The following is a 14853-nucleotide window of genomic DNA, read 5'->3' on the forward strand; positions in this document are numbered from 1 at the left end:
GAAAACTACCATCCTTGTGTTGTTAGATATGAAAACAAATTAAGGCGTTTTACCATTTATTCTGCTCAAGTCAATCAGCCTGCAGAATTGCACATTTCCCCACTTTCTATCTAATGGCCTCCCAATGGAGACAAAATGCTTTAACTAAAATTTACAGGCCCTTCCAAGGCCAATTAAACACAGCATGTAGCAGTAGTTAAATTCTTCTCTCTCTCTTTTTGCATGATAAAATTAACCAACCAGCATCATGGTAGCCAAAAACTACAGGTATTTTGGGCTTTTGAGGTGGAGGGTCAAAGGCACAGATTCAAATACAGTATACTATAATGCAATTTAAATCAGCCCACTGTGTTATATCATGGGTGTTACAATATATTCTAATCAGAATGTGAAATATTTCTATTTTTGGAAGTCAGGCAATCGTCCCCAAATGACTGAAGTCTTATGAAATGAATGAAACATTAATGGATAAATATGAGCAAGAATAGCATTATGCCCAGTTTAGCTGATGAATCTGCATAGATATCTAGTCTTAGTAAGTACAAGTCAGCTGATAAACAAGTCTACTATGTACAGCAATAAAAATAAATCCCAATATTAATACATATAAAAAAATCATGCAAGGCAGACAAGCAGGGGAACTACAACTGTCAGGGTAGATTTCATATGACCAGAGCTGTATTTGTACTAGTTATAACAGAGGTGAGTTGACATTCTATAAGCTACAGCTCACCTGCATGGAACAAAATCGTGCATTGTATTTCCCCAAGTTAAAAACAAGAGGAGGAGAGTATCATTCAGAAGATTCATTCAACTACCTTGGACCTGTTGAGGCCTGGAAACCAAATTTAATCTGAGAGTCTTGTACTTTATGTCAGTGTTAGGCTTAAACACCTTCTCGAACACTCCAACAAAGACCTTGTCCCCAACATGAGAATCAAAAATAGCTTGCTCTTACTTCTCTTTTTATGACAAAGCATACACAGTGTAATTGCGCTGAAGAGCATGATCAAATAAGGATTAGGCCTGATGTCAGTTTCATTATTGTATGTACTGATGTAGAATTAGTAAACTAATATATTACAACAAGAGTGCACAACAAGGATGCTGTGTTCACAGAAGGGATTAAAACTATACTTATAAGGGGAAAAAAGGTTATTGGGAGATTTTTTTTTGTTTTCTATTTAGAAGGGTAGGGAACCGCTCTGTTGTAGGGTTCTACGTAAAATCTTTAGAAGTTCCTCCACAGGAACAAGCCAAAGAAATCCTTATTCCAGATTTTTTGTAAGTGTATGGAAAATTTTGAGTTACATAGGCAGGGCAGAGCATCACAGAGCTTCCGGAGCACAAGCATTGCCATTAGATGTACATTGGGGTTTCCTGTCCAGTTAGCAGTCTGAACATCACGGCTGGCATAGTTTTCATATGAATCTGTCAATAAGAGATAAAGCATTCTGAGTCTCAATTAACGCAACATCATAAAAAAAATACAGCTTCAGTTTAAATCATAAAGAACATACTGACCTCTCCGACAGACACCGAAAGGGCATGGACAATTTTCTCATGTGCCATGGCAACTACACTCTGTCCATTAATCTCAATTATTCTATGACCCACACGCACTCCTCCACGTTCTGCTATTCCACCTCGCATCAGGCTACAGATCTGGAAAGACAGTTCATTCATACCAGTAAATATAACAGAATGTACTTCTGGTAATCTTAGTCAACATAGTTGTGCATGCAACGCACCATGCTCTTCTCAATCTCTTATATCCCCCAATTAAAGTGCACTCACTATGCCATTCTGTACACTGAAGCCTAAAGGGTACTGCAGATCTGGTCTCTTTATTAGCACCGTGGTCACAGGAGGACAGCTTACTACACTCAGCTTTACCTGTAACTGATTCTTCAAGCCCTGGAATAAACATAAATATAAATATAAACACACACACACACACAAACAGGTTATCAGAACTGTAAGCACCGTCATAAACAGTGGAAAATATACAGAAATATTATAATAAGTACAGAAATAATATGCTTAAGTGAACCAAAATACTGTATCAACATACTGCTCAGTTGTGGAAGTGGAAGTAGCTAAACAGAACTATAAATTGAGAAATTAAAAGGAGAAATGGTGGCTCTGTTATGCTGTGGAGGGCATTTTACTGGTATAGTTTGTGTCCCTTAGAGTTAAGGTTCACTGCAAATCAGTACAAACTTATTCTGCCTGATCATCTTTATCCAGTGGTGTATCATTTCTATCCTGATGGGAGTGTTCTCTTCCTGAATGACTCAGCCCCCATCCACAGTGCATTGATGAGCATGCAAAAAAAACTTTTGCAGTCGACGGATCTCAACTTAACTTGTAATGTTGTGTAACCCTTCACTATATAAATTTATGAGTTCAGGTTTTTTTTATTTATTATTAAAGTACACAAACTTTTCTGAATTAAGAGCAAGTGAGATTAATATGCAAATTGGCTTTGACTTGATACAGCAAATGAAGAAATTTAAAATGCACGATTTACAAATCGGATGCAAATCGGCTTTGACTTGATACAGCAAATAAAGAAATTTAAAATACACGATTTACAAATCGGATGCAAATCGGCTTTGACTTGATACAGCAAATAAAGAAATTTAAAATACATGATTTACAAATCGGATGCAAATCGGCTTTGACTTGATACAGCAAATAAAGAAATTTAAAATACACGATTTACAGAACTTGTAATAGGGGAAGTATGTTTTATACCAAGTTCTTTGAGGACCTAAATACAAATTTAAGGAGCACAACTGAGAACAACATGAATTTATAAAAATGCATAAAAACCTTGATGATGCCCTGGCAGGTGGCTAAGGGCAAGCCCACCAGACTTGTGTCATTGACAGCCATGATCTGATCACCCACGTTGAGCTTCCCTGAACGAGCAGCTGGCCCACTGTTCAACATGCAAGCCAGGATAACTGTGGGCAGGATAGACCCCCAGCCAGATTCTACTATCACAACCCCAAGAATCTCCCCTTTCTGCTTCTCCAGGTGCAGCTACCAAAAGAAAAAGGACAGGTCAGGGCCAACAGGGAGAGGAGGGAACAAAATACTCCACACTAACTGTTATTTAGTACAGAATGCTGTCTGAGTAGCTTTGATACTCCAAGACTCCCCATACCTCTTTACAGTTCTCAGAGTTTGAAAAGTGGATGAGATCATCGTTGTACATCTCTTGTGAATTAAGGATATCACTGTAGTCTTTCTGGCTGAGGTCCTTAGGGTTGATCCCGTTTGCTCTCAGAAATTCTTGGTAAGCCATGCTAAACGCCTGACCAATGGACTGTGCAATGAGCTGGGCCTGAAGATGGACAGGGGAGAGTAAAGGCTCAGAAGAGAGGAGAACACTTGAGTGAGATGGCCTGCAAAGTCAAGTCAAATCAGGGAATGAAAGTGAAGTCGTGAGCAATTACATAATCATACACTTTTCAGGGCATTGCCCCTGCTTCATTGAGACAGTCTACAATCAGGCACATGGAAATTACATGGTCTAGAATTGACGTTTTTAACCTGATTTGTGACCAGATAGCATGAGGCCATTCATCTGCCCTTAGAAAATATACTATAATGTTTACTGCTTGTGTTTAGGCAGTAGACCTAGATAAGCATAAATTATAATTAAGCATCTATTCCAGGAAAAAAAAAAACTGAAACTATTTGTACCTTATCTCTTATACAAGCAATATGATAGTATCAGTTGCAATCAGGGTACAGTCTTGACTTACATCCTCAGACTCAAAGACGTAACAGATCATTCGGTACTGCTTCCTGCTCTCTGCAGAGTTCAGGCTGGTTTCATTACAGTCGAGTGCAGCAGACTGAGACACTCGTCTGCGAGCCATCAAGACTACCACGCTCCCAATGTCTGCAATATAGGAGATGGTCCGAAGAGCATTGTCTATCATTGTCTCCTGAATCAGAAGAGATACAATATCAGCCAACATGCTTTAAAAAAAACAACACACACACACACACACACACACACACACACACACACACACACACACACACAAAAACTGCTAAAGAATATAGGAATTCATTTTATGTATTGCTTCACTACCTTGGTTGTATGTATATGGTGGTCTAGGAAAGTCTATCAGGTGTCGATGTGGCTGAATTTTGGCAAACATCCAAAACTACTTTTAAATCCTGCCTAGGCTATCTTCCTTTAAATTCCATCTTGGGTAAGGAGCCAATTTAACAAATGTGGCTGCAAAAACAGTCAGTCTTTCTAAAGATATCTAAAACCTTGCTAGCTAAGTGCGCGTTCTTCATGTAATGAATGTCACACTTTGATACCATTTTTGGATAGTTACATGCCATAACAAAATAAACACAAGCTTAATCTGTTTGTAATCTGATCTTAATCTGATCAGATACAAGCTGGCAACATGTCAGCGTTGCTCCTGTCTCTGCAGTCAGGATAGGATTTTTAAATGGAATGTTCCCGCTTTTGATTTTTTGGGATAACCAGTCTTTAAAATGCTAGAACTTTACTTGTGATTGAGATCCATGCAAAAAGAGAAACACAATTCAGCATAGGATAGTTTCTTACAGTCAGAGCTATCTATAGTTGAAAATGTCCAAATTTCACCATGTGAAAGGTTTCCCCATTCTGCCACACATATACTGAAGAGTTAAGCATTGAAATTCATATCTTCACTTTGTTTAGAGTCTGGTTGACTGTTATTGCCTTAATGAAAATGGAAACAATTATTCTTAATAATATATTATAAATAATATAAATAATATAAATGTAAATTAGAACCTTGCCAACCTGTGTGTCAGCATTGAGCACTTTTATATCCTTTGTTGAAATGAAGAGGTCAACCTCAATTGGGCCCTGGCTCTCGCTTTCCACACACTAAAACACACAGCAGAAGAGTTATGGCTACATCTTGTGGCCAGAGTATATATTTTTCATAGCCATCATTTTTGACAACATCCAACCTAACAGCCGTAAGTGGATTGTGATATATAATGTTTATTTTCAAGCTTAACGGAAAAAAGTCACCAGATATGGATCTAAAGATTCTAAAGCTTTATTAAAATACATTATGTCTCTACCTTTACTCTGTCCACAGCTTCCTGAGCTTGCATCATACGCACACTCTTGGATGGGTTTCTGTCTGAGAGAAGTTGAGTGGACCCGAGGTAGTTGGCAGCGAAGATGATCCCGTCGATGAGGTCCTCTGGTTCACATGGGCCTGGGACTGCATAAGAGACATAAATACCTCAGTAATAGTTTTTGCCATAAGAAAAAAATATATGAATGGACATTTAAAAGCTAATTCCAAACTTACAAAAACATTTTGTTTTCTTGAAATTCTTTGTAATTAAAAATTAGATATTGACCCAAATTTCCCCTTGGAGATCAATTAAGTAAATCTAAAACCCCCTATTAAACTATTCGAGCAGCAAGGCCAATTCATTTGTTTTTGCTGTAGACTGATGACACTTGGGTTTGAGATCAAAAGATGAATATGAGAAGAGAGTTTAGAATTTCAGTTTTTATTTCCTGGTATTTATATGTAGATGTGTTAAACAACATAAAACATAACAGATTTTGTACCAGACCACCCAATCTGTAGGCAGGCAAAAAGAATGGAATATGTGACTGACAGGTGTTTCTTGTTACACAGGTGTGTCCTGTTAGACTGATTGTTCAAACTATAAACAACTCTGAACATCTACTCTTGGTTTTAGCCCTCAGTTTCACCTGTGAAGGATAAGCCAACATGAAGATCAAAGCGCTGTCTATGGGAGAAAAACAAGCCATTTTGAAGCTATGAAAAGAGAGAAAATCAATCAGAGCACTGTACAAACAATAGGCATAGCCAATACAACAATTTGGAATGTCCTGGAAAATAAAGAAACCACTGGTGTACTGCGCAACAGACGGGTCGGCCAATTAAAACAACAACAGTTGATGACAGAAACACTGTGAGAGCTGTGATGAAAAACCCAAAAACAACAGTTAGTGACATCAATAAACTTCACAGCGCAGGGGTGAAGGTATCACAATCCACAGTTCGAAGAAGACTTTGAGAGCAGAAACATAGAGGCCATACCACAAGATGCAAACCACTCATCAGCAGTAAGAATCAGAATGTCAGATTGGTATTCGCAAAGAAATACAGAGATGAGCCACAAAAGTTCTGGAACCAAGATTAAAAAAGGCCAAAGTGTGGAGAAAGAAAGGATCTACTCATGATCCAACACATACAAGCTCATCAGTGAAACATGGTGGAGGAGGTGTCATGTCTTGGGCTTGCATGGCTGCTTCTGGAACGGGCTAACTAATCTTTATTGATGATGTACAGTAGCTCATGATGTAGCTCAGAATGAATTCATAAGTTTACAGTAACATTTTGTCTGCCAATTTATAAAGAAATGCATCCAAATTAATTAGGAGGAAATTTATCATGCAGCAAGACAATGATCCAAAACACACTGCCAACTCAACAAAGGACACGGGGGAAAGTGGAAAGCCTTAGACTGGCCAAGTCAATCACCAGACCTTAACCTAGTTGATCATGGACTGAAGGAAGAAACCCCCTGGAACAAACAACATCTGAAAGAGGCTGTGGTAAAAGCCTGGGAAAGCATCACAAAAGAAGAAACCAACAATTTGGTGATGTCAGTGAGTCACAGGCTTGATGCAGTTATTGCAAGCAAGGGATATGCAACCAAATATTAAGTGTTATTTATTTTAATTTACTTGGAGACTTATCTGTTCCAATACTTTTGCTCACCTAAAAATAAGGTGGTCTGATACATAAGGTTCTATGTTTTCTGTTGTTGAACACATCTAGATGTACAAAAGTTTCTATGACAATAAAATCTGAAATCCTAAACACTCGTCTCATATCCATGTTTTGATCTCAAACACAAATGTCTTTGGTGTGTAGTACAAACAAATGAATTGGCCTTGCCGTTCCAATAGTTTCGGAGGGGACTTTATTCTATCTATCTATTATTTAATTTACATAATCACAATACATGACTTAGTTACTTAATATGTTTTGGACATATAGCACTTCAGCTTTCATCGAAGAGTGAAAGATGCTTACCATCCACAAAGCTTGGGAAAGAGTGATTTCTCTTTCCTTGCTGTAAAGCAAAGGAAATCTGTTAGGCTGCAGTTTCACACAGGTTCCCAATTTTTCAGCATGGAGCCATTTCTGAAACAGCTGCAAAGGAAGCCCCTGTGTGTTGTTAGTTTCTTACCTGAGGGAGGTTATGGTTGCTAGCAGCTGTGTCAGTTTCAGACTGTGGATTTACTGTGCAGTGCTGTGGGCTGCTGTGAGTTACCTAAGGATTGTGTAAAACTTTAAATTATGCCTTTTAAATCTCTAGCAGTCTTCTGAACATAAACTTAAATTAAATAAGGTGCTCTACACTCCAAATATATTTGAATACCCTGTGCAACCATGCATGCAAGTGTTATTAACTGAATTGAACTGTTACCTGGGCCTGATTGGATTTCAGGCAGTCTTCTTGAGTAGGTCTGGCCAGGTCTTTCTGGACAGGGTTGCGAGGCTGCTTGGGTGTGTTGGGGGCACTGGATCTGCTTTCATCCCTGTGTGGTCTAAGCACTGATACTTGTGAACTTTCTGGAAACCTTCTCTCATCACATGACTTCTCAGATATACCCCTGTCTGTCCCAGTGCTCTGAGGTCCTACTTTCTTTTTTGTTCTAACTTCATTTACAATCTGATCCACACCCTCGCCTGTGTCCACTGATTGTTCCCTATCCCTCTCGGTCTTTGCTCTATAGCTATGAGGACACCCCTGTCCCCTGCCTATACTGCCTTCAGGACTGTCATTCCCCACATGTAAACACCTGTCTTCTCTTTTTTCTCTTCCATGATCTCTGTATGAATGTCTCTTTTTAAAATCTACTCTATTCTCAGGTCCTTCAGGTTTGGTTATACCATTAAGTCTGCAGTTTCTACTGCCTCTGTCCTCCTTACAAATTGGCTGCCCTCTGAATATAGACCCTTGCTTTGGGTTTTTATCTGCCATGCCCACTTCACAGTTTCCTGAATAATCAGCTTTAACTTCAGCATTGCTCTTTTTACTGCCTTCTCTGTGACCAATAAATGATTTCTGGGCATCACCCTTGCACTTCTCTGGGATACTTTTATCCACTCCGTAATCTTTACTTAAATCCACTTCTCCTCTAATCATTCCTTTACTGTAATTTGATCCCTGATGAGGGTTTTTACTGCCCTCTGGTAAATCACATTGCCCTTTGCAGATAATTCCATCCTGACTTCCTCCTGCCTTCCCTCGTTCGTAAGCAAAATATGTTTCATCTTCCTCCACAGCATCATCATCATTATCATCATCATCAACATCATCATCTTCTTCTACTTCCTCTGCATCTTCTTCATCATCTTCATCCTCAGCCATGGGAGCCTGAATGAAAGTAGACTCAGTAATAGGCTCAGGACATTTGTGGACCAGCTCCTCTGTACCTTGCTGGAGTACTTCATAAAACCCCTCAGAGAATTCCCAGGCATCTTTACGATTTCCACCAGCATCTGGTTCTCTGGAGGTACCTGGTTTATAAATGCTTTCAGCACCCTCATGACAGTCCATTCCTTCCAAATAGCTCTCATCTTCAGGGCAACAGTGAACATAGTAAGTCATCCCATCTGCATCGGTATGCAGTTCCTCATCATCCTCATAGTCCTGTTCTTCTTCCTCCTCTGATCTCACATTATCATATTCAGACAGTGAGTCTTCTTCCATGCTGTCAGGATGACTAGGGCTATCTCCACGGTCAAAATCCTCCCCTGAGACAGAGCCATCAGTGGGACAGAAGCTGGCTGGAATAGGTTTGCTTGACTGGCTTTCTGTGTTACTGCTATGAGGTTCTTCAGGATCCACTCTGTCTCTGGAGTGTTTAGCGGTCTGCTCTGGTAAAGACGAGATGCATTGTGGATGATCAGGCACTGCCCTGGAAACATGGCTTTGTCTGAGAGCCATAACTGGCTTCAGTAAGCCCACACAAGTGGGATTCCTATGGTGCTGTAAAACAGAGCATAAAACAGTACAGTAATGGACACCCAGTAACTGACATGCCACTGTAGAATAGTTAAATCATTCATTCATTCATTCATTTTCCTTCCACTTTTCTTGGTGTGGGTCATGGCAGCAGGCTGAAAAGGTTAGTTTAGATTTTTAACCCCCAGTCACAGAATCCAGCTCATCCTGGGGGATTCCCACATGTTCCCAAGCCAACTGCAAGATATAATGTCTCCAGTTGGTCTTGGGTCATGTGGTTGAAAAAGCTCTACTGGTGGCTGACCAGGGGAACTAGAAACATTCTACTGTTATCCACTACTGATTACTTATTTTCTTAATTAAGTTGAGTCTTTTTCCTAAATGGTTTACTATCAATAGAAGGACAGTTCTTCATTCATTTATCATCTGTTAACCACTTTCTCCTGGTCAGAGTCGCAGTGAATCCAGAGCATCCTGGATGTAATGTCACTGAAGCGAATCATGCACGCACACATTCACACTGTCATTCAAACCTAGCACCAATTTATAGTCACCAATCTAACTATTGGCATGTTTTTGGGAGTTGGGAGGAAACCAGAGAACGTGAAGGAAACCTAAGTGAGGAGAACATGTGAAAATCCTATACAGTATAGAGAGTAACTGGAGCTCAGGATTAATCTGGGGAACCTGTAGCTGTGAAACAGCAACAATATCCGCTGCACAATCTTTATCCAAACTAAAATCGAACCCACACAGCTTCAGGAGGAAGGTCATCATAATTAAGCACCATGTCTCAGTGTGAATGTTTAGGCTACATGCTGATATAGACTGCAGTAATTCCTATTTTCTCGTGAGAGACATTATTTTCCCACATGGGTCAAAAAAGTGTCATTGCAGAAAGCTTTACATGGCTACAAGTATGTGGACACCTAACCAATCACATACATATGTGCTTTTTGAACGTTCCATTCCAGATTTAGTCCCATTGTACTGTTATAATCTCCACTCTTCTGGGAAAGCTTTCCATGAGATTTTGGAGTGTGGCTTTGTGGATTTTTACTTATTCAGCCACAAAATTATTAGAAAGGTTGGGCACTGATTTCGTGAGATTAGCGTTCCAGTTCATCCTAAATGTGTTCAGTGGAGTTGCCGCCAGTGCTCTATTCAGGACGCTTAAGTTCTTCCACAACAGCCTTTGCAAACCATGTCTTCATGGAGCTTACTTTGTGCACAGGGGCACTGTCATGCTGGAAGAGATTTGGGCCTCTTAGTTCCAGTGAAGGGAGAATGTAATGCTATAGCATACAAAGACACCCTATACAATTGTGTGCTTCAAACTTTGTGGCAACAGTTTGGGGAAGAACCACATATGGGTGTGATGCTCAGGTGTCCAAAAGGTAATTTACACCATTACCACCTGACACCATTTAACAAAAGGTGTACTTTTGGTAAATGGTCTGCACTTATAAAGCACCTTTTTAAAACCTTTTTTTAACCTTCAAGAAAGCACTTTACACTGGTTCTCATTCATCCATTCACACACACACACACACACACACACACACACACACACACACACACACACAAACACCAATGGTAGCAGAGCTGCCATGCAAGGCTCTAGCTTGACATCGGCATAATTCCTTTAGCTTGCCATCAGGTTCAGTGTCTTGCCCAAGGACACTTCCCATGTGGAGCCATGTGGGCCAGGAATCAAACTGCCAACCCTACGATTAGTGGACAACCCGCATTACCCCCTGAGCCACAGCCGCCCTTTTGGCCATGTAGTGTAGTTTTTAGTTTGTTAGAGGTACACATCCTCTTCACCTACATGCTGCATGGCATAATTCCTTTAGAGCAGGAAACAGTACTATTAAGAGGACAACAAATATAAATAGGGTAAAGTAAAAACAGAAAGTGAATATTAAAGAAGATGCACTTTATTAAATCAGTGAAACCAAAGGGATTTTAAAAAAAAAGTTACCACAATATTAGGCTACTTGGAATTTCATAAATATCTTGAAATTATTTATAAGAATAACTGAGACATACAGTATAAAGGGTGGGCTTGTTTGCCCAGATTGAAAGTCCTAAAACAACAGCCATTTCTTCTTTTCAGTCTTTGCTAGCACTGGCTGTTTCATACAAAATCCCTTCATACTGTAAGTTTAAAGATATTCATTGTGATAGTAATAAAAGCTCTCCTTCACACAGCAAAAAAAGTCTTCTATATCAGAGGTAAGAGTACTAGACCACAGCTCAATTAGGAGTTGCTGTCTCATCGAAATGTCATTGCTGTGCATCTTTTGCAGGACAGTTTGACTGTGTTTTTGATGAGTCATATGAATGAAATAAAACCAGATCTTAAGTGTACTGTCTGGTTCGGGCCAGACAGTAGCAGCAGTGGGAGATTAAAACACACACACACACACACACACACACACACACACACACACACACACACACACACAGAGAGAGAGAGAGAGAGAGAGAGAGAGAGAGAGAGAGAGAGAGAGAGTGAGTGAGAGAGCGATAGAGATAGATATATAGAGAGTGAGAGAAAGAGAGACATAGAGATAGATAGATCAAGAGAGAGTGAGAGAGACTGTGAGAGAAAGAAAGAGACAGACATAGATAGATAGAAAGAGAGAGAGATTGAGAGAGAGAGAGCAATAGAGAGATAGATATATAGAGTGAGAGAAAGAGAGACAGAGATAGATAGATAGAGAGAGATTGTGAGAGAAAGAGACAGACATAGATAGAAAGAGAGAGAGAGAGTCATATAGATAGATAGAGAGAGATAGTGAGAGAGAGACAGAGATAGATAGATAGAAAGAGAGTGAGAGAGACAGTGAGAGAGAGAAAGAGAAACAGATAGATAGATAGAGAGAGAGATTGTATGAGAGAGAAAGAGACATAGATAGATAGATAGATAGATAGATAGATAGAAAGAGAGTGAGAGAAAGAGAGACATAGAGATAGATAGATAGATACAGAGAGTGAGAGAGAGAAAGAGACAGAGAGAGATGGGTAGAGAGAGAGTGAGAGAGAGAGTGAGAGAAAGAGACAGAGATAGATAGATACATATAGATAGATAGATAGATAGAGAGCGAGAGAGAGAGAGAGAGAGAGAGAGAGAGAGAGAGAGAGAGAGAGAAGCATTGCATTCAGAATTGCACTTTGCAGGTTTGAAGATGGGCAGACAGGCAGTGTAAGATGCATATTTAGATATTTACTTAACCATTTGCTGTAATCAGCATTTCATATGCCACAGTCAGAGAGAAATGTAAGATGTAAGATAGAGAGTGAGACTAAGAGAGACATAGAGATAGATAGATCAAGAGAGAGTGAGAGAGACAGTGAGAGAGAGAAAGAGAAACAGAGATAGATAGATAGTTAGATAGAGAGAGCGAGAGAGATTGTGTGAGAGAGAAAGAGAGACAGAGAGAGTGTGTGAGAGAGAAAGAGACATAGATAGATAGAAAGAGAGTGAGAGAAAGAGAGACAGATAGATAGATAGATAGATAGATAGATAGATAGATAGATACAGAGAGTGTGAGAGAGAAAGAGACAGAGAGAGATGGGTAGAGAGAGAGTGAGAGAGAGTGAGAGAAAGAGACAGAGAGATAGATAGATAGGTCCACAGATAGATAGATAGATAGAGAGCGAGAGAGAGAGAGAGAGAGAAGCATTGCACTTTGCAGGTTTGAAGATGGGCAGACAGGCAGTGTAAGATGCATATTTAGATATTCACTTAACCATTTGCTGTAATCAGCATTTCATATGCCACAGTCAGAGAGAAATGTAAGATTACACTCACAGGCTGTCATTTCTATCCACGCGCCCACAAACCTTCGAGATGCGTCATTACAGACATCAAGCACAGACATAATATCCCACACTGCAGACATAATACACTTCTGTTTTGGTGCAGTTGTCTTGTCTCCCCACGTAATTGTGTCCAAGGTTTGCAGCCACTCACAGAAAACATGACTAATGAAAACACCACAGATATACATTGTACGCATTTTCACACACACTTTTCACACAGAGCTTACCAGAGGATTCAGGTGAACAGGCTTGGGCGCTGGGAGGTTATTGTTTTATACATCTACAAGCTTAAAGCGTGGATGAGGGGAAAGGTATAAGATACAGGAACGTGGATGTCACACTCACACACACACACACACACACACACTCTCAGCATCCCGGGACAGAGCATTAGAGTCTTAAAGATACAGAGACAAAAAAAAAACACAAAAACGGATGCCGTTACACATGCAAACCAACTTATTGTTGTTGTTTTATGTGGTGGTTCAAAACGTGCATTAAATTCAATTAAAATCATGTTGCGTTCACTTTACCTTTTATTGCATAAAATAAGCAGAATTCCTGTAGCCATCCCGTTTCAATGGTAACCGCAGCAATTGTCAGAAAACTGGACAAAGCCAGCAGCATTTAAACCACGAGCAGTACTGAAAGGTATTATAGATCAAAATAAAAGTCATCTTACCGCCCTAATCACTTATGCATTGTGCAATCTCTTTAGCAAAAATTATAGCACTTATATATTATATATACTGTATAAGGATATCCCGCTTATCCTACTTAGGGTTTATCCCAGGGAAGTTGGGGTACAAAGTGGGGGACACCCTGGATGGCGTGCCAACCTATCGCAGGGCACAATCACACACACACACACACACACACACACACACACACTACAGACAATTCGGAAATGCCAATCAGCCTACAGTGCATGTCTTTGGACTGGGGAAGGAAACCGGAGTACCCGGAGGAAACCCCCGAAGCACAGGGAGAACATGCAAACTCCACGCACATAGAGCGGAGGAGGGATACAAAGCCCCAACCCTGGAGGTGAGACTTAAACATGCTAACCAATAAACCACCCTGCCCCCCTGTATAAGAATATAATAACTTATATCTTATACAAGAGTGGGTATAAGTGCTGGCCGGCTGACAAGTTCTTGGTATTAATGGGGACCTGCAGAACACTAAGCTATATGAAGTACCTTACTGTCAGTGTAAATGTATCTGAGTGGGTGAGCATAACAGTTAATTTAAGTGATCAGAAGAACAAACTTGTTTCGTGGAAGTCCTCCAACATTAAATGTAACTATAAAAGGTCAAAACGTTTAACTTGATCTTGAATAAATAAATTAAAATTGTTAGTGCTGGCAAATTGCTGTGGTATAAGAGGAATAAAACATTTTGGAACACACTGTTTAAAGGAAAATAATCAACTTTGAGGTTTTAACACTATCCCTGCTTCACAACAGGCCACATCGCACCACAGTACATGAGTAAACAGCACAAGTGAAAACAAAATGATTATTTAATGTTTTCTTGCACTGTGACAGTGATACTGGGTCTATTGGTTTGATCTTTAACTAATTCTCTGTAAGAAATTCTCATCATTTACAGAAAAACACAATAGTCATCTTTGTGGTCGTAAGTCTTTATTCTAGCCAAATTCTAGCCACAGTTAATAACTGTTTGAAGTCCAAGATGAATTGTTTAAATAAGTGGAAATCAGCCGTGGCTCCTGCTTGGCTAAATGAAAACCTGCAAAGAGCTTGTGCACAAGATTGAAAATCTCTGATATAACAGTGTAGATTAAATTTTCACTGCATTTAAAAAAAATTCAGGTATTAAAAAAACTCTCTAATATCCAGATAATATTATTGCATTTTTAACACTTACTTTTCCAGCCTTTTGTTGCCCTGTACCAACTTGTTTGGGATGTGTTGCGGCCATCAAATT

The 14853-nt window shown here is 39.7% G+C and overlaps 1 protein-coding gene across 1 annotated transcript; it reads right to left on the minus strand.

Annotated features, from left to right (window-relative positions):
• Positions 1-1252: 1252 nt before the first annotated feature.
• On the minus strand, positions 1253-13306 carry apba2a (amyloid beta (A4) precursor protein-binding, family A, member 2a). Its single transcript, XM_053640899.1, has 12 exons — positions 13128-13306; positions 7525-9093; positions 7285-7368; positions 7128-7167; positions 5122-5267; positions 4832-4918; positions 3780-3965; positions 3176-3355; positions 2839-3051; positions 1798-1917; positions 1525-1665; positions 1253-1431 (listed from the first exon to the last, which is right to left on the minus strand). Exons 2-12 carry the CDS (start codon positions 9049-9051, stop codon positions 1360-1362), a joined length of 2796 nt encoding a protein of 931 aa, XP_053496874.1. The 5' UTR covers positions 9052-9093; positions 13128-13306; the 3' UTR covers positions 1253-1359.
• Between the last annotated feature and the right edge of the window lie 1547 nt (positions 13307-14853).

Source organism: Ictalurus furcatus, chromosome 14 (assembly GCF_023375685.1).
Source record: "Ictalurus furcatus strain D&B chromosome 14, Billie_1.0, whole genome shotgun sequence".
NCBI lineage: Eukaryota > Metazoa > Chordata > Actinopteri > Siluriformes > Ictaluridae > Ictalurus > Ictalurus furcatus.